We start from the raw sequence: 19,984 nt of genomic DNA on the forward strand, positions 1-19,984 counted from the left end.
TCCTGGTGGTAGGTGTCCTCTCTCGCTGCCCAATAGCTGATCTTTGTTAGATAGTGATGGGTAAATGAGGCGTTTCGACCCATAGCAAAACTGTATTGATACTGTGTCGATACTGTGTCATTGAATACTGACACCTGCTGGACATTAAAGATTCCTACAGGCAACGTAGTTGACAAATTGATTTGATGACCTAGTCTATACAATAAGATTTAAGTTATTGTATTTTATTGTATATTATATATTGTATTATGTCATATATTCAGTTAAATTCAAAATATATTTGATATGCTTAGATACAGTCAATAAATAATGTTAACATGTACCATAAAGTGAAAATTTAAGCGAACGTGTTTGGAATGAGGATGCTTGTGGACTGGGGGGAGGGAGGGATTTCACAAATTTTCATTCAAAAAAATAAGCTTTTCCAAAATTTTGAAATTTAGTCTGTTACGCTTTTTTGACACAACTTCTCCTGCTGTAGAAAAAAATGATGTAAATGATACATTTATATAAAATAATTTATAAAAAGCAACTGAGTAATTTGTAGAATACCTGAGTTTATCCTATCTGGTACTTCATTCTGATGCCTGGCCCTATAATGCCTCAGCATTGAGGAGGTGGATTTATTTAAATAAGACAGTTCTGTCAAACATATGCAACACTTAACCTGCAGAACATAATATGAAAGTAATCTAAGAGTCAATTTCAGCTGAATTTGGATTCAGATAGATCAAGTAAAACGGAAAAGAACCAGATGAAACAACAACGAAGTGATAACCAATAGCTTATTTAAGATCAAAATGGTCCCAAACTACGAAACCTTTTGTTTACCTTGAGGCTGCTCCACAGTTGACGCTGTACCATAAAAGATCAAGAAATCTCTTGGCAAATGCATCCCGTTGACAGATTCGCTTCCTTATAAACACAGTTTGGTTCACCAGGGTCATTTCAAAACAGTTACTGTATCGGTCACATGACTTGCTGAAAGCAATACGCGCACCGACACGGGGTTTTGTCTATGGGCTTGACGCATCGGTGTTGCCGAACCCATCACTGATTTTAGATAACTTATACATTCCACTATTTTTGTAGATGACCAGACATATCCAATGGCAGCTATTGGATGTGTTGGAAACTGGAGTTTTGGCCTTGAGGGGAGTTGTTCTGCTGTTCTTCCACCAGGAGGAGCCCAGAGGTTGCTGTCTGATGGAGGGTGATTCCTGCGCACCTGCAAGTAGTTGGCTTCATCAACTCAAGCATAAGAGGAGCCAGTTCTCCAGCACCTGACTGTTAGCCTATTATGGTATTCTGAGCCCCTCTGAGGTTTACCTCCAAGTATTTTCCTGTTCTTTCAACCTGAATTTTTCTCTGACTTCCTCGTGGGTTTCCCCTCTTGGCGCCTTGGAAGATGCCCACAGTGTTGCCGGAATTTTTCAGTTCCACTATCTAAGACCTCTTTGAGAAGATTCATCTGGTTTATTCATCCATGACTAGCGAAGATCTGCTGCTCTGTCAACAGTCTGGTTGATTACCTGCCTGCCCTCCAACGTTACTTACACGTGCAACCTTCAGAAAATTCTGCAAGACTTTCAATCATCTTAACCTGGATCTGACATCTGTTTTCTCCACAAGCAACCTAAACTCCAGTGACCCAACCTCTCCCCCGGCAGATAAACCTCAAATCACTTAGTAAGCTTCATTCAGTCACCTTTTCAGTCTAATTTCAAACTGCCTTCTTACCTCTCATCTCCCCTACCTTCAGAACTCAGACGATCCTGATCCAGTATCTCCGGGACAAGAATCACATACTACACTCATTGTTCTGTTCAAAACAAACTTTATTCATCTGATTTCATGGTCTCCTGTATGTGTTCTGCATGTGGTCAAGTGAATAGCTCCCATTTTGACAGGATGTGTGGTGATGACATTTTAATGAATACCTTACTCCTAAAATGGGTGGGTCTTTGTGCTCTGGTCGCTATGAAAGTACCAGTAACCCTAGTGTATGAAGTAGTTAAAGATTTAGTAGGAATGGGCTTTGTAGAAGCCTGGGGGATTATGGGTTAAATGAAGGAATATATCTGAATCTTAGAGGTGCACCAAGAGGAATTCCAGATGAATTTAAAGCACAACACAAAATTATTGCAGGATTTGAATCCATCTTACGTTGGGTTACAATTAACAAAAATGTTGAATGGATTAACTATGTTTATTGTAACCATCGGAATGATAAACTTTACTGTTGAAGGATCTCCATGAAATGAGAATGGCAAGATAAAACAGATGAGCATTAATTGGATTTTGGCTAACATGGGAGGAGTTTGCCATATGTTCACAAATCAATGCTGCACATACATTCCTATGCATACTGCACCAAAGACACAGTTATTAAAGCAGTAATGACCAGGCTTAGTAAACTGAAAGCGGAAATAAAAGAGAATGCAGGACAGTACACTTGGTTATGGAAAGGCCTGGAGGAAAGTTAACGTGAATGGGGAGCTTTAGCAGTCAAAATATGGTTAACTCTAGTAGTAATACTAATTGTTATTCTTCGTGTGTGTTATGTGTTCCCTGTCATGAGAAGATGGATCTTGGGGTCTATATACAGATGGATAACCAAGGACAGTGGATATCAGAAGGAATAGCACATGTGGCCACCTGGATGAGTGAAACCATGAATTTTTTTGAAGGATGGAAAAGACTCGAGGACATTCTTGATGCCCGGACTAACTCACTTATGGATTTGTTTAATGGGTTAATGAGTTCAAGGGAATTGGAACAGAGCCTTGGACACCATTGATATGCACTATTACATATATTGATCATAAAAGTGTAATATTATGATCTAAGTGTAAGTGGATTACACTTAGTTAATACATATAAGAACACGTCTGTGAGTATGAGTATGAATGTGTGAGAGAGTGCGTGAATGAATACAAGTGTCATACGGCTATACAATATTATTCCTACGAAGACTTTGGTTTATTATATTCTGTTACGACCCAGCTCGGCCAGGGGAAAGGGAAGTAACATTAAAGAAACCTAGGTGGTAAGGTTTAACAGTTTAGAGGTTTATTGTTTGGGTTCAACAAAAATAAAGGGGGTAAAAGTTAACAATAGTCAAAATGTAGTGACTAACAAAAGGGTACTAAACAAAACAAAACCCCAAAACAATCAGTTGTAAATCAAAGAACTTAACCAAACAAAAATAGACTTTCAGAACAGGGTACACAAAACAAACTACAAATCTCTAACAGAGGATCAAAGATCCCACACAGGGACAAAGTGAGTGACACAAGCTATCCAAGCTAACAAAGGTTGTCAGAGCTAACAAAGGTTATCAGAGCTATCAAAACCAGTTTACAGCAGTCAAACCCCTAACAAAGTGGCAAGCTGTCTAAACAAAGAAACAGCCGCGCCTTCTCCCAGGATGTCCTTGGTTCTTAAAAGGGAGGCCTCAACAGTGATTGGTGGAGCCGGCAATTGATGACCCAATCACAGTAGGCCTCAGGATGTGACACAGGACAAGCAGGGCAGCACCCACTTCCAGGTGGAGTCAATCTGATTAGCCACTGAAAAACAACAAACACAGAAAAAAAGGCCACTGGCCGTAACATATTCCAATACTCAATTACTCTGAACTATATGCGTTTTTATGGACACTTCTTCACAAGTTTGTCTGCCTGGTTCTCACCTGCTGCTCCGCTCCCTCCGTGCTCCTGGGTAAGCTACCTGCTATTTAGATTTTAATTTATTTTATCTGAATCCAAAGTTAATGGGTTCTCTGTTTCAGGCTTTCTGCTTTTATTTTTGTAATAATTGAAATTGTCCTCACACCTTTCCTTTTTCTTCTCAGGGACCGAGTTGTAGGCCTGAATAGAAATGTTTTAAGGAAATTGTTAATAAAAGATTGTGTAGAATTTAGTTTGTGTTCTGGTGCACTTTATACATAACATTTTAAAAGAATCCTCTCCCCTATCCCTTCTGGCCTCACATGGGGCACTTAGGTGCAGATAGACTGGTTGCGCTGGCCAGACAACATTTTTACTGGCCTAAAATGTGGCTGGAAATTGAGGACCACATTACCGAAGTGTTCCGATGTTTAAAAAAGTTGAAACCCAACAGAGTGATTAGAACACCCAACCAGACTATCACAACAACTGCACCATTTGAGATTATCTCAATCGACTTCCTTCACTTGGAGAAATGTAAGGGAGGTGAAGAATACATACTTATCATAGTGGATCACGTCACTAAATATGCACAGGCATATGCAACCAAAGATAAATCTGGGAAAACCGCAGCCAGGAAACTCTTTGATGACTTTAAAACATGATTTGGATTCCCATCCAGAATACACCACAATCAATGTATTCTGAAAGAAATTTGAAAACAGTCTCTTCAATAAGCTCCAAAGTTTCTGTAGCATCCGCTCATCTCACACCTCACCTTAAAATCCTCAAGCAAACTCTGAGAATGATTAAAAAAACTCTTATTGAAATGTTGTGAGGAGACACAAAAATCAAGATGGAAGGAACATTTAAACAAAGTGGTCCATGCTTAAAATTCTACTGTTAATGAAGCAACTGGATTTTCTCATTTTCTCCTTCTTTTTGGTCGTGAATGCTGCCCGTCGACCTAAACTAATCACATTCTGGCTATGCTGAGAAATTGAAAGAATTGCAATGGAAAACATTAATAAAAGTGCAAAAAGAGGACAGAAAAACAATAATCGTCGCACTTGGAGTTCCACCCTGAGTTCAGGTGGTGAGAAACCTAACACCAAGAGGAGGACCTGGAAAGCTTCGTAGTAACTGGGAGGACATAATCTATGTTGTCAAAGCCCAGAACTGGCCAAACAGCCCAGTGTTTGTTGTAAAACCATTGCATGGAACAGGAAGGGACCAAGTGTTACATCACAACCTGCTATTACCATGTCCTTACCTGGTGGAAGAGCCCAACATCAGCGGTTCAAATCCCGGAAAAAAATAAAAAAATTTAAAAAATCAAAGTAAGAAGAACAAAAAACCACACAACTGACCAAGATGTCAAACCTGCTGATACGGAAAGGTCCAATGAGAAAGACTACTATGTATGGACTGCAGCAAGACCTGCACCACCTTCACCCTTAAACTCTAAAATCAGAGGCTGAGTTGGACCTAAAGATCTAACTGAGCCAAACGAGGTCTTGGAGGAAGGAGAAGAGGAGATACATTCTCAAGAAGATGAGGTTGGTTCAGATGCTGCTAAATCTAATGATGGTCAAAGAGATGAAGGAGCATCTGGAGAACACCCAGGAAGGAGGAGGCAGCCCATGAGAATCTACACTTATGACCAGTTGTTTCACCTGACCTTTAAAGTCCTCAAGAGCTGATCCACCAGAGTATATACACTCAGAAAACAACCCTAACTCTTCCAGGCAATCCTCATCCATATATCCTTATTATGGCATCACTTAAAAAACTAAATCAGTTCATGTTCATACTCATTTTGTTAGTTTAACAAAATGTTTAGTTAATATTACAGTCTAATCTAATAAGAATAATAATCCATGGAGATTTGTGAAATTTTATGCTGTCAGGTGTGAGAACAGATTTATGTTTATATTGACAGTTTTTTTCCTAGTTTTTGTGGATATCTTTGTTCTGTATTGCCAACAATCTTAAAATGTTGTTAGGCAACATTTTTTTGTGGCAGAGGGTGTTGCATCCTATAAGTATTTTATTTAAATTATTACTATTTTTTAATGTTATGGCTAAAACACTCTTTTATCCATTTATTTAATGTGTATAATTTGTCTTATTCATTTTATTGTTTAAAACATTATGCCTAGTTATTTTTGTTCGAACATAGATGTTTTACAGAATTAGAGCTGTGTGCTACGTGACCGGAAGTAGTGTCAGCTGTAAAGTTGTAACGGGAAGTAGAAACTATGTAATGGTTTTTCTGTGCTCCAATGTCCGGCTGTTCCAGAGATTACAATTCCAAGAAAAATACACACCGAGTGGGGCAAATCTAGTTGCTGAAACTGAAGGACTCTGTCTATTTTATGAGTTCAACACAATCAAAGAATTGAAATACTTCAATAAATTTCTTTCACTGTTACCTTGTTCCTTTATTGACTGAAGCTAAATTTAAGTGGCTTTTTATGAGTTTTTCTTCCTTGCTGTTAAACTTTTCCTTCATTGGAGGTCCAGTAGAACTGTTCTAAATGTAGAACAGTTTGTTCTACCGGCCCAAAAGGTGCCGGTAGAACTGTTTGTTCTGTTAGAGTAGATACTTTGTACAGAACACTGCGAAAATAAAAACCTCAAACTTTCGCAGCAGTTACAAGAAACAAAGTAACTACATTCAATTGACCTTTACACAATGTTTTGTATGAATCTTTATTTCTCCAGGGCTGCTGCTTTATAAACCACAGTTCTCAGCTCAGCTAACTTAGACATTGCTTGTTTCAACTTCTTTTCAGTCTGCTTTGGACAGGTAAGATTTTTTAATATCCAAAAGGAAAATAAAATTAACTGGAAAAAAGAGTATCTTTGTTTAGAATACACTACAGCAATTAAAAATATTGTGTGTTGATTTAGTTATAAAATGTATTTTATAGAAGATCATTTTCTTGTGAATTTATTAGGGGTGCACTGATTATAGGTTATAGGTTGAAAGGCTTTGATGAATCCTGACTAACTTACAGAAAGATGCAGATTTTAAGATTAGCATCTTAAAATATTAAAAATCTTGCCGATTTCAATTTTGGCAGATATCAATTTTTTGTCTGAAATCTTGCTAAATATAGCAAGAAAGTTGATGAGTTGCCAACAGTGAGGTGAGTATTGTTAAGTACAAACATTTAGGCATGATCTGGTGGGCCGGTCCTCTGCAGCAGAGCAGAAGAAGAAAGCAGCTGATTTAAATACCTTTGCAGAGATAGATAAAATCGGTGGATAAGATCGGCTTCACATGTAAAAATATGTAAAAAAATGTCCCCAGACTTAGGGAAATCGACAGATAAATCAGTTGGGCGATAAATCAGTGCACCCCTAGAATTTATAATTTCACTTACAGTAATGTGGTGGAGCTGTGTGGCTGTTTGTTGAAATCAAAGATTTGTAGATATATAAAGCTGAATTTGTGTTTTGTTCATTGCTGGGAATCAGAATTGTTGAAACCAAAAATGTTGTAGCCACTTCTCAAGAGGACATCAAAATTGTTGGGAATCAGAACTCGCTTTGACATTTGGCTTATGTAATTCTTACAAATTGTAATCCATAATTTATTATTAATTAGTAAAGCCAAGCTCAGTCTCTCATGAGGAAATGAAGAAACTCTTCACACAATATGGAATGATCACTGATATGCTTATTTCTAATTGAGTCTCAGAATTTATTTACTAAATAGCCCAACTTCACAGCTGAATTATTCTGTGAATAATTTCTTTATTTATTTTCTGGCATGTAACCTAACTACTGACAAGATAAAATAAATATATAGAATAATAAAATGGGAATAAAATCAGATTAATGAATGAACTTCATTGTTTTCTTCACAAATATCTGCTGGCTATAACATTTTGTGTTATCTAGAACTGTTTACTAATGTTTCACCATCATTAACTGCTGCTCCCATGAACAAATACGCTCCAACTCAAAAGCCTGATATTAGATTACTGAAACACTTATTCAAATGTCATATCTGCTTATAGTGCCATTCATTTTAAGGATCTTATGTATAGCATAAATTAGAATAAATTCAGGATATGCTGCTAGCACAGGGCTATGATATGAATTGAATAGAATTAGTAATGGTCTTAATGGCTTATCTCTGTTCAGTTATCTTTTATTTTTGCATGTTAGCATATAACTTTCTTATACAATGTTATATAAATAAGTCATAGAAATAAGGAAAATGTCATGCACTATGTAAAAAACAATTTCATTTCTTTTCTCTCTATCTTTTAGCTTTTGACTACAGCTATGCTGCCCGATTCAACTTCAGCTCTTCTTCTCCTGAGCGTCCTCCTTGTTCACTCCTCTGTTCTGTCCTGTCGGATCGGGACCCAAAGCGAGTGTGATGCTGCTCCATTTGTACCAGGCTACAACCTGGTAGGGGAAGGTTATGATATAGTCAGACTGCAAAGAAAAGGAGCTTATGTGATTGATGTGAAGACTTATCTGAGCTCCGCTGACAGCTGTACTCTCTGCTCCAACCCTCTTCAAAACCATGCCTACCAAAAAGTAATTAAAAATGCATAAATAAACAGCTGTACATCTGACTAGAGATTAACAATAATGCGACTTTTCTCCACTTTAAGCTTCCATCTTCTGTTGTGGACTGGCGTGCCATCAATCGATGCACTGCTGAAATCTCCAGCAGTCATCACACCTCTGCCAGGTATTTAAACCTCATTGTGAACACTGTAAACATTGAATCACATAATTAAACTAACAAAGACGAGATTTTTTTTTACATGTTCCAATCAACAGAGTATATTTATTGGATCTTTATGTGGCAGACCAACACATAGTGGAAGTGGAATCAAAATATGAAAAATATGGTGTGCATTTATACTGGTTTAATGAAAAGTGTGTTTAATACCTGCTTAGAAGTTATTTTAAAAAAGTACTTTTAATCTGAAAATCGAGCCACATATGGAAGCACATTCAAATTTACTGAATATAACTGTAGTTTATGAATACCTACCTAATAAGTCTATGGTATTAAAATAACAATAGTCGAATCAACAATTTCACTAAGCTATAAAGCTTAACTACCTTATTAAAAATATGAAAAATGAACTGTATAGATGTTTAATAATGATTACATCCTTTAAAATGTCCAACAGCTCTCTGATTCAGGCTTACACATCCCACGACACCAATGATTGGTCGGTAAGAAACATCTCAAAGCTGAACATTTCAGAATATTTTCAATGGAGCCCTGATAACACAACCCTGATAGAAACCTTGCTGGTTGATTTTCTTTCTTTCACCATTTCATTTCAGTTAAAATGTGCTATTCCAAGAATTTTATTATCTTTTTTACTTTGCATTCAGTTAGAACTGAAGTAAGTGATTAGCATAGTGATAAAAAATATGGCTTCTTATTTAACACCTTATAAACTGCATGTTTTGTCTGTATTTCATCAGTTTGGCTTGGATGTTCAAAATGTTCTGGAGTCTGGCAAGTCAGATGTGGGAGGCACCCGCTCCAATGCTTACAAGTTTGCTTCACAAAGGAGCAAAGAGGACCGCTACACTTTCAGCACACACAGCATCACCTGCAGCCATTATCGGTAGGATGGAAATTTGACTTTTTTCATTAAGTTCTGACCGGTCATGGTTATAAAAATATTTATCTAATTTTGTGTTGGTGTCTAGTTTTCGTGTATCAAGCACACCTTACTTAAGCATAGATTTCAAAAGGCAGTCAGAAAATCTGCCAAGTCACTACAACTCCTCCACTGCAGATGAGTATGGAGATCTCATAAACACCTTTGGCACACACTACTTCAGACTGGTGAGAACTTTTGCACACACACAATTTGAATTAGTTATAGACATTTTTTTACAGGGAAGCATTTTAAAGAACTTAAAACCTGTTTCAGGTTATTCTTGGAGGGCAACTAAAACGACTGACATCTTCACGAAGCTGTTTGTCCTCCCTGAATGGGTTAAGCTCAAGTGAGGTAACAAAATGCACAACACAACCAATTTTTACACAACCATGTATTATACTTCCATGATTCTAACGCCTACTGATGAGTCAGATGTGACACCTATATTTTTTAACTTTGATTTTGATTTTTAACTTTGATGTCTAGTGGGCAGAAAGATACAATTGTCTGGATGATTTTTGATGGAAGTACCTGGGAGCAATCATTGGTCAACAGCCAAAAAATTGTCTGGGGTTATTCAGTTGTTTTAGGGTAATTTTGATGTACTGAATCCAAAAATCACAACTTTCTTAACTAAGCTACATATTAAGGGATGCAGTCATGATGGCTGATTACTGTTGGACTCTGAAGAGAGATATCCCTGCTGCTGAGCATACGAGGCATTCAAAGAAACAGAAGTTCATGCCCCGAGTTTTGCACAATGAAGACTTAATTTTTAATTTACATGTACTTACCCTCATCAGTGTTTATTACTCAGTTTACAGAAATCCAAATTTGTATCATTTAAATAATACACTCTGTTAGAACAATTTTTTTTCATTGTCATTTTTGGATTCAAAGGTGCAAAATAGTCCCAATTCAGTAAAAAAAAAACATAGACAACTTCCAAACGATATTTTTTTGTAACTTAGTGTAATCATAGTCGTAATCATAGTCTTACTGTCTTACTAGTGTTTAGAACCAGAAAGTTACTGGAGAGCCAGTCACTGATACGGGACATTGGACAAGGTTGGCCAACCTGTCCTGATGTGGACTTAATGGTATTTTACCGTAAATTAGAGCAAATTATTATTATTGTGGATCCGTAGTTTTTTTTGTCTTGCTATGAGTTAGTTTGTAACCATTTTGTCTATGCAATACAATTTATTTGTTGGTGCATTAGCACAGTATATTGTGCATTATATATCATATATAATGTACATTATAATGTATATTGTATATTGTATAGGCACATGAATATTACATGGTTTAATGACAATTTTAGATAGTTATTGAGTTGGTAAGTAATAGGTTTGTTTAAATTGAGGCAAGGAATTAAATAAGTGTTCATGACTTCTCCCTACTCCTTTTCAAACAGAAAAGTAGTGGTAAACTCATTGTTTTGTTCTTGGTTGTGTATGCACAAGTTTTCTGTCTTACTGATTGCGTGTCTTTTGTTTAAAACCTGTTTCAAATAAATCAATCAAATCAAATATTTTTAATTGTAAGTGTGTCATGAGGAGGAAACAGTGTGCCACGTCTCAAAATATAACATTCTTGATTCAGGTCACGTGTGTTTACGTATTGTTTTTGTGAACCTATACCAGTTGTCCAGTAGGTGGCACTGTGTACAGTCACATATTAAATTACAGCGGTGTTTCTTAGGCTGCACTTATATTATTACCAAATGAAGTTGATCACTTCCAATAATCTATTTTAAGTATTTTTAAGAGTTATTTTTTTTTGTTTTCTTCTTCTTTTTTGTATTCTTCTCTGTTTGTGTCTGTCTCTTTAAGCAAATGTCTGGAGTAGTGCAACTTTAAAAACAAATCAAATCTCTTTGCTGTTCTTTCCCCCAGGTCCACTCCTGTTTATCTCTGGGTGTTGCTGTTGGCTTGGGAAAGACGCAACTCACTGGTGCTCTTAAGTCTTGCAAAAATGTCCTACAAAACCAGGACTCCTCCACTAATTTCAGCACTGGTCTCCACCAACACTACACAGAGGTGTCTGGAGGAGATGGTTGGTTGGGGGAGTTTACAATTTCCAAAAATGATTCCATAAGCTACACAAAATGGCTACTGAGCCTGAAAAATACTCCAGATGTTGTTTCGTTCTCCCTTCGACCGCTCTATCAGCTTGTGCCAGGCCAGCTTCAAAAGGCAGGGATGAAAGCTGCTATTGAGCAGTATTTGATGAACAATGCTGTGAAGAAATCACCCCAAGAACCACACTGTGAGACCACCACTCCTAATTTGTCCTCTAACTGCTGCCCTCAGCAAGCCTTAAAGGGAACTCTATCAGTGACCATTATTCAAGGCTACAACATCAGTGGAGATATTGCTGGGAGAACTGAGTGGTGGGTTGATGCAAAGGTAGAATACTATGACCTAGTGATACCTGATAAGCACATCATTTATATAGCTCTTCCTTTGTTCACAGTTTTGTTCACATATGGTACGGTTCCACAAAACAGAGCACCCACATGGTCAAATCCAACAATCCGAAGTTCAACGAGAATTTTGATTTTGGCAAGGTCAGTAAACGTTATCATCACAGGTTTACTTAAAAAATCTCAACAGAGAAACTCATCCATTTACTCTGCTGATGCAGAAGAATTTATAGCGTTAATACCAGCATTTATCTTGGCGAAAATAAAAACTCAATTAGCAGAAGTGAGGAGAATTGAGTTTTTATGCATCAGTTTTAAAAGAAAGCTGATCCATTCATTGGTGCCACCAAAACTATTTGTTACCAAACATTTCATATTGGGTCAAATATCATTTACTATCAGAAATAAGTTGTAGTTTAAATTGCAAATAAATTAATGTTCATGAACTAATGTGTCCTTCAACTTGTTGTTTGCATGAGACAGCAGCGACAATAACAAGAAAAGAGCTCCTCCCTTTAGACCTGACTCGTTCTTGTTTCAGTTTTCTCACAACCAACCTGGGTGTCTGTGGACATGCGGCTCCCACACTCACTGCTCTGCTTACCTGTTGTTGAGTCAGGAAGTGATAACCCTCTTTTATTGCGTTTAACATAAACATTTGGCTATCCAAACAACAAATGTCCAAAACGTACTTTTAATGTCAAAGTACTCCAATCCTACTGATTGCTTATTTTCTTGTTTTTAAAAACCTGTTTGAAATAAATAAATCAAATCAAATAAGACAAATCAAAGTATACATGATATGTAATGCAGACAAACAGAATATGGTGTAGGGAAACTTGGGGAATGGACAATCAACTCTATTCTTAGTTCCAAGTCCAGTAGGTGGAACTGTGTACAGTCACATATAGATTCTTTATGTTTTGGGATGCTGAGTCAGCACTTGCATGAAAAAGAATTTGGTTTTACTTGATTAGACAATACATATTTCACGGTGTTTATGGTCAAGTACAAATAAAAGTAAAAACAGAAAAGAATCTGAAAATATTTGAACAGAAACCACTTTACACATATATTGTGTAAACAGACACAGCCCAGCTGATGTATTTCATATCTTGTGCTGTTGTGTTTCAACTAAGATTACACTGCATTTATCAACTTTTGAGATGTGTTTTATTTTCTATATCATGTTAAAAAGTTGACTTTGAACTGGAAAATATGCATCTGAAAGATTCTCCATTCCAATTTTCTCATGAAGGTGGACACAAACAACGTTCTGAGGGTTGAAGTTTGGGATAAGGACTTGTTCTATGACCAGTTTCTCGGAGACTGCAGGCGGAACCCGACCCCGGGCACTCATCATATCAAGTGCTCAATAAAGAGAGGGCGCCTTGAGTTCACATACACGCTGACCTGTGACCCATATCTGACTGGAGACCGGTGCGAGCGTTATAAACCATCTCCTGACTGACAGGAGCTTGGTGATCTTTGGAAATGAAAGCTTTTCATTTCATCACGTAATATTAACTCACTAAATCTGGTAAAAACTCAAAATCATTAATCGTTTAATTTTGTTAAAGACCCAGTTAAATGTACAATAAAAAATATTCAAGATTCTGTGTAACATTTAATCACAAGAAATAACTATGCTTTAATATATGCAACCAGAAACTGTGTTCCCTTTAATGACAATAAAATGTTTTAAATTGCTACACATTGGTGACTTCATATATTGTCAACAGATCTTGTATAATTAGTTGTAGAGAAGTAATTATGAATTATGACTTATTTATGTTACTATAAAATAGCAAGTTTGGTGAGCTATGTAGTTCACTAACCATAAACTGTTTATAGCTTTATGTCCAACTAAAATAAACATTTTTACATGATTTTCTCAAGATTTGGTTTGTTAGAAACGGCAGAGACGTAGGTATACTAAAAAAGTATGGTCAGACCTTCTGTTTTCAGCAAAGCGGAGAACAAGGGGACATATTTTTCAACCTGATCATTGTTTCCTTAGGGTGTAATGGTTAAAATCAAGAGGTGCTGATGAAATTTATTAATTGAAATAATCTCCCATCATCTAGTCATGTTTGAAAACAGCGAAGACATCTCATGAGCCAGAATGTTCAATGTTTTTTTGTTATTCTTATTTATTACATAAAAGGTCCAGGCACCACAATTTCACAGTTTTCCTTTAGAACAGTGGTCCCCAACCTTTTTAGTACCTCGGATCGGTGAAGTCTTCGCAAATTTCCTGCGGACCAGGGGGAGGAGGGTCCAGTTGCTAAACTGTTCATATAAATAATATAATTTCTTCCTAGAGACGGACAAAGTGCTCCTCCGAGTTTGTCAAATTTCTCCTTTTTAAATCTGCCAATTTACTATATTTCAAACACCTCCATTAATGATGACAAATATGCTCTATGTTTCATCAGATGCAGCATTTTAGCAGAGTAGAAAAAAGGGATTTGGATGAGCTATATGAGCCATTTCAAGGCCAATCAAATGGCATCATTTAGTTTGTTTGGGGAACAATTTTGTATGTGTTCATAATGATGCGCTCAAAAATCCAGGGCAACTTTTACAAAACTTAAAACATCAATCAGATGCCATTTGCTACATACAAATTTCTTTAGTCAGATTTCCTACTTATCAGTTAAAAAGGAATTGTTTTTTCCTTTTTAAATCAAATTTATTTGATCCAATAAATTTGATTGGATCAAATTTATTTGATCCTATCATATTTTACTGGATAAAATATGATTTTATCAGATTTTATCATATCATATGCCAGGTCTGAACAGGCCTGTTGTTCAGACCTGGCAGGCCCAAATGTATTGTGAGGTTCTGCTGGGAATGTCTGGCAGAGTCTCCTGTGAGATGATGCTTTAACTCCCATCTCCCGGAGAGTTTTGAACACGTTCCAGAGGAGATAAGGGACATTGAGTATGAGTGGACCTTGTTCTGCGCCTCCATTGTCAAGGCGGCTTTTCGGAGCTGTACCCGCAAGGTTGTCAGTGCCTGTCTCGGTGGCAACCCTCGGACCCATTTGGTGGACAACTTCGGTGAGGGGCGCTGCAAGGCTGAAGAAGGACTCCTGCAGGGGCCTTTTTGGCATGAGGGACCCCGGAAACAGTTGATGGGTAAACTGCATGCGGCTCGGGTGGTTGCTGAGGCAAGAATTCAGGCATGGGAGAAGTTTGGAGAGAACATGAAGAAAGACTTCGGTACAGCTTCAAGGCAATTCTGGTCCACCATCCGGTGTCTCAGGAGGGAGAAGCAGTACAGTACCAACAATGTTTATAGTGGGGATTGTGTGCTGCTGACCTTGACTCAGGATGTTGTGGGCCAGTGGGCAGAATAGATTGAAGACTTCCTCAATCCCACTAACATGACTGGAGACTGGGAATTCTGGGTCGAGCTCTCAGATCTCTGGGAATGAGGTCTCCTGGGTAATTATAGAGCTCTTTGATGGAAGGGCCCTGGGGTGGAAGAGATTTACCCGGAGTTCCTTAAGGGTCTGGATGTTGTAGGGTTGTGTTGGGTGACTTACTGTAACTCTGCAATATTGCATGGACATCGGGGGAGGTTCCCCTGGATTGGCAGACTGGAGTGATGTTCTTCCTATTTAAAAAGGGGGGCCAGATGGTGTGCTCCAATTGCAGAGGGGTTGTTAGAGAAATTGTATATACAATTATGTTATCAAACATTTGCTTCTTTTGTTCATGCATCATGAATGTTGAATTACTTTAACTATGTTTCTGAGTATGTTGAAGGAGGCCCTGCTGAAGGATGCAGAGACAGCCGGCGCCAGCTTGTTCTAATCAGACGGCTACACATTCATGTTTATTCTTCATGTTTATAATAAGATTTTTTATAGTTTATAGCGTAATGGTGCTGATTAGCCTTATACAGTCATACTGTCCTTAGTAAATGCTCTAGTTTATCTTATGAAACCGTGAATCACATTGCAGCAGCATATTTTTTGTTTCCTCCCTTAGAGATGCAACGTGCATTGTGATTAGGGCATACTCTGTTTCAATAAAAAGAGAGGGCTCGACAGGACGTATTTTCAGAGCGGGTCGAGATTGTAATTGAGTACGTCTCTGTCCATTCTCCTCGTGAGTAAAAAGAAACTAACTCTCTTGTCTTTTCCTGTGTATTTCAATGTTCTGGGTGATTAAACCTGACAGGGGTAACACTCTTAAGCCTACCTGACAAGGTCTATTAAATGATGTGGTCCCATTGACTTTATCAGGTCGTGATCTATAGCTTTCACTAGAGCAGTTTATAGCTGAGTGTGAAGTGGCTGGGATGAGGACCAGTGGCTAGAAAATCAGATTCCATGGTCTTGAGCTGGAAACTTCCATATGCAACCTTCAGAAACCTCTGTAACTCCTCTTATCATCTGAACCCGGACCAGACATCTCTTTCCCCCACAAGCAACCCAAACTCCAGTGACCCAACCTCTCACCCTGGTGGATAAACCTCAATTCACTCAGTAAGCTTCATTCAGTCGCCTTCTCAGTCTCATTTCAATTGCCTTCTTACCTCTCATCTCCCCTACCTTCAGAACTCAGACGATCCTGATCCAGTATCTCCGGGACAAGAATCACACACTACACTCATTGTTCTGTTCAAAACAAACTTTATTCATCTGATTTCATGGTCTCCTGTATGTGTTCTGCTTGTGGTCAAGTGTCAAGTGAATAGCTCCCATTATGACAGGATGTGTGGTGATGACATTTTAATGAATACCTTACTCCTGAAATGGGTGGGCCTTTGTCCTCTGGTTGCTATGAAAGTACCAGTAACCCTAGTGTATGAAGGAGTTAAAGATTTAGTAGGAATGCATGACAATAAAACAGGGCTTTATAGAAGCCTGGGGGATTATGGGTTAAATGAAGGAATATATCTGAATCTTAGAGGTGCACCAAGAGGAATTCCAGATGAATTTAAAGCACAACACAAAATTATTGCAGGATTTGAATCCATTTTACGTTGGGTTACAATTAACAAAAATGTTGAATGGATTAACTATGTTTATTGTAACCATCGGAATGATAAACTTTACTGTTGAAGAATCTGTGGCCCTAGGAGAGCAACTCCATGAAATGAGAAGAATGGCAAGACAAATACGCTGAGCATTAATTGGATTTTGGCTAACATGGGAGGAGTTTGTCATATGTTCGCCAATCAATGCTGCACATACATTCCTATGCATACCCCACAAAAGACACATTTAAAGCAATAATGACCAGGCTTAGTAAACTGAAAGCGGAAGTAAAAGATAATGCAGGACAGAACATGCATGGAGGTCATGGAAAGCCTGGAGGCCTTTCCATGACCTCCATGGAAGGCCTCTATCTTGACCCAATCTTTTGCAGTCAAGATAGGCTTAACTGTAGTAGTAATACTAATTGTCATTCTTCTGCTTGTGTGTTGTGTGCTCCTTATCACGAGGAGATGGATGTTGAGGACTATATACAGATGGATGACCAAGGACACTGGACATCAGACTTATGCGCATGCCCACCCGGACCAGTGAAACCAGTGAAACCAGGAATTGTTCAAAGGACTGCCAGGGACACTTTTGATGACTCAACTAACTCACTTATGGGTTTGTTCAATGGATTCATGAGTTCAGCAGAGCTTTGAATGGAATGAATGAACTTGTATGGAAGCACCCCGTTCAGGGTTTCCCCCAGAAAACTTGCTAAGTGCGGTGGTGGGGGCTCTGAGCTGGTCCATAAAATCATTAAATCATAAACTGAGTTAACAACTGAAAGAATTCCTCTTCTTGTGGTTTAAGGTGGTATGTTCACCTTAAATGTGAAAGTGTTCGACTCCGTACACCAGTGTATTCCTAGAGATCTTTCAGTAGGCAGAGTGTCTTTGTATTCTATGAGAAGTATTTGTGAGGTCTGGGCCTTGTGTAATTTTATCCTGTCATTGGTGAGAACAGATTTATGTTTATATTGACAGTGTTTATACCATTATTTAGACAAGAACACTACAGAGAGTAATTAAACGAGAATAAAAGTTAGTTCAAAAAGTTAAAGTAAGAAATTTTATGGCGTGTTATTGAAATGTGTGACGAATCGGGGTATATTGGGTAATTTCCTTGTCCCTTGGTGAAGATTTTGTGGGGCCCATCAACACTTTAGACTTTTCACCCTTTAGTACTAATGGACTGTAGACAGTTCTGTATGACACACAGGCTGTATGGAAGATGAGAAGCAAGATGACAACATTTAATGAAGATGACACAAAAAGCCTTGCAATATTGTAATATTTGTTAAAATACTTGCCTGTTAACTTACCTTTAATCCTAGTTCTTGTGGATATCATTGTTCTGCATTGACAAAAATGTTAAAATGTTGTTAGGCAACTTTTTTTTGTGGCAGAGGGTGTTGTACCGTAGAAGTATTTCATTTAAATTATTACAGTTTTTTTAAAGTTATGGATAAAATACTCTTTTATCCATTTATTTTATACATTTCTTTTGTCTTATTAATTTTATTGTTTAAAACATTATGCCTAGTTATTTTTGTTCGAACGTAGATGTTTTACAGAATTAGAGCTGTGTGCTACGTGACCGGAAGTAGTGACAGTTGTAAAGTTGCAACTGGAAGTAGAAACTATGTAACGGTTTTTCTGTGCTCCAATGCCCGGCTGTTCCAGAGATAACAATTCCAAGAAAATCACAGACAGAGTGGAGAAAATCTAGTTGCCGAAAATAAAGAATAACTCCTGTCTGTTTTATGAGTGAAACACAATCACAGAATTAAAATACTTCAATAAATTTCAATCACTGTTACCTTGTTCTGTTATTGACTGAAGCTAAATTTAGAGTTGCTCTTTATGTGTTTTTTCTGACTTGATGTTAAACTATTCCTTCATTGCAGTTCCGGAAAAACTATTTATTCTTCCGGAACAAAAAGTTCCGGTAGAACTGTTTGTTCTGTTAGCGTAGATATTCTAAAAAGATCATTGCTAAAATAAAATCCTCAAACTTCAGCGGCAGTTACAAGAAACAAAGTAACTACATTCAATTGACCTTTACACAATGTTTTGTATGAATCTTTATCTCTCCAGGGCTGCTGCTTTATAAACCACAGTTCTCAGCTCAGCTAACTTAGACATTGCTTGTTTCAACTTCTTTTCAGTCTGCTTTGGACAGGTAAGATTTTTTTAATATACAAAGAGTATCTTTGTTTAGAATACACTACAGCAATTAAAAATATTGCGTGTTTATTGAGTTGTAAAAAAATTTTTATAGAAAATATTTTTCTCATGAATTTATTAGAAGTGCACCGATTGCAGGTTTCTGCCTGATCCCCGATTAAAAATATTATAAAAATCCTGACCTGCTGATTTCAATTGTGGCTGATATTAATTTGTTTGTCTGTAATCTTGCTAAATATAGGAAGAAAGTTGATGAGTTACCAACAGTGGGGTGACTTTTGTTAACTGCAAACTAGTCAAACCTCTCACAGCAGAGCAGAAGATAGCAGTTGCTTTAAATACGTTTGCCAAGGTAGATAAAATCGGTGGATAAGATTGGCTTCACATATAAAAATTGCCAGATCACCGGTTTCCTAAAATTAGGAAAATTGACACAGATAAATTGGGCATCTTGCCTGCCCATGCATTATTTAACATGAAATGCAGTGACTAGTTTCCTTGCCATCTGATAAATCAGTGCAGCCCTAGAACTTATAATTCCACTGATATTAATGTGGTGGAGCTGTGTGGCTGTTTGTTGAAATCAAAGATCTGTGGAAACCAAAAATGTTGTAGCAACCTTACAAGAGGACATCAAAATTGTTGGGAATCAGAACTCGCTTCGACGTTTGGCTTATGTAATTATTATGAATTGTAATCCATAATTTATTATTAAATTAATAAAGCCAAGCTTAGTCTCTGATGAGGGAATGAAGAAACTCTTCACACAACAAGGAACAATCACTGATATGCTTATTTTTAATCGAGTCTCAGAATTTATTAACTAAATAGCCCAACTTCACAGCTGAATTATTCTGTGAATAACTTCTTTCTTTAACTACTGGCATGTAATATAACTACTGATAAGAGAAAAGAAATATAAAGAATAATAAAGTGGGAATGAAATCAGATTAATGAATTAACTTCATTGTTTCCTTCACAAGTATTTACTGGCTGAAACCTTTTGTGTTATCTAGAACTGTTTACTAATG

At 37.4% G+C, this 19,984-nt stretch overlaps 1 protein-coding gene across 1 annotated transcript; it reads left to right on the forward strand.

Annotated features, from left to right (window-relative positions):
* Nucleotides 1–7,959: 7,959 nt before the first annotated feature.
* LOC116719343 (perforin-1-like) lies at nucleotides 7,960–13,436 on the forward strand. The gene is made up of 9 exons (XM_032561837.1): nucleotides 7,960–8,234; nucleotides 8,312–8,391; nucleotides 8,843–8,888; nucleotides 9,147–9,292; nucleotides 9,378–9,516; nucleotides 9,605–9,685; nucleotides 11,233–11,729; nucleotides 11,813–11,906; nucleotides 13,021–13,436. Exons 1-9 carry the CDS (start codon nucleotides 7,974–7,976, stop codon nucleotides 13,231–13,233), a joined length of 1,557 nt encoding a protein of 518 aa, XP_032417728.1. The 5' UTR covers nucleotides 7,960–7,973; the 3' UTR covers nucleotides 13,234–13,436.
* The last annotated feature ends 6,548 nt before the right edge of the window (nucleotides 13,437–19,984 follow it).

The sequence above is a fragment of the Xiphophorus hellerii genome, chromosome 5, assembly GCF_003331165.1.
Source record: "Xiphophorus hellerii strain 12219 chromosome 5, Xiphophorus_hellerii-4.1, whole genome shotgun sequence".
Classification (NCBI taxonomy): Eukaryota; Metazoa; Chordata; class Actinopteri; order Cyprinodontiformes; family Poeciliidae; genus Xiphophorus; species Xiphophorus hellerii.

Coding starts and splice junctions, on each gene's coding strand:
- LOC116719343 (XM_032561837.1), top strand. CDS start 7,974: ATGCTGCCCGATTCAACTTCAGCTCTTCTTCTCCTGAGCGTCCTCCTT. Junction 11,730..11,812: donor ATTGCTGGGAGAACTGAGTG/GTGGGTTGATGC, acceptor CTTTGTTCACAG/TTTTGTTCACATATGGTACG. Junction 11,907..13,020: donor AGAATTTTGATTTTGGCAAG/GTCAGTAAACGT, acceptor TTTCTCATGAAG/GTGGACACAAACAACGTTCT.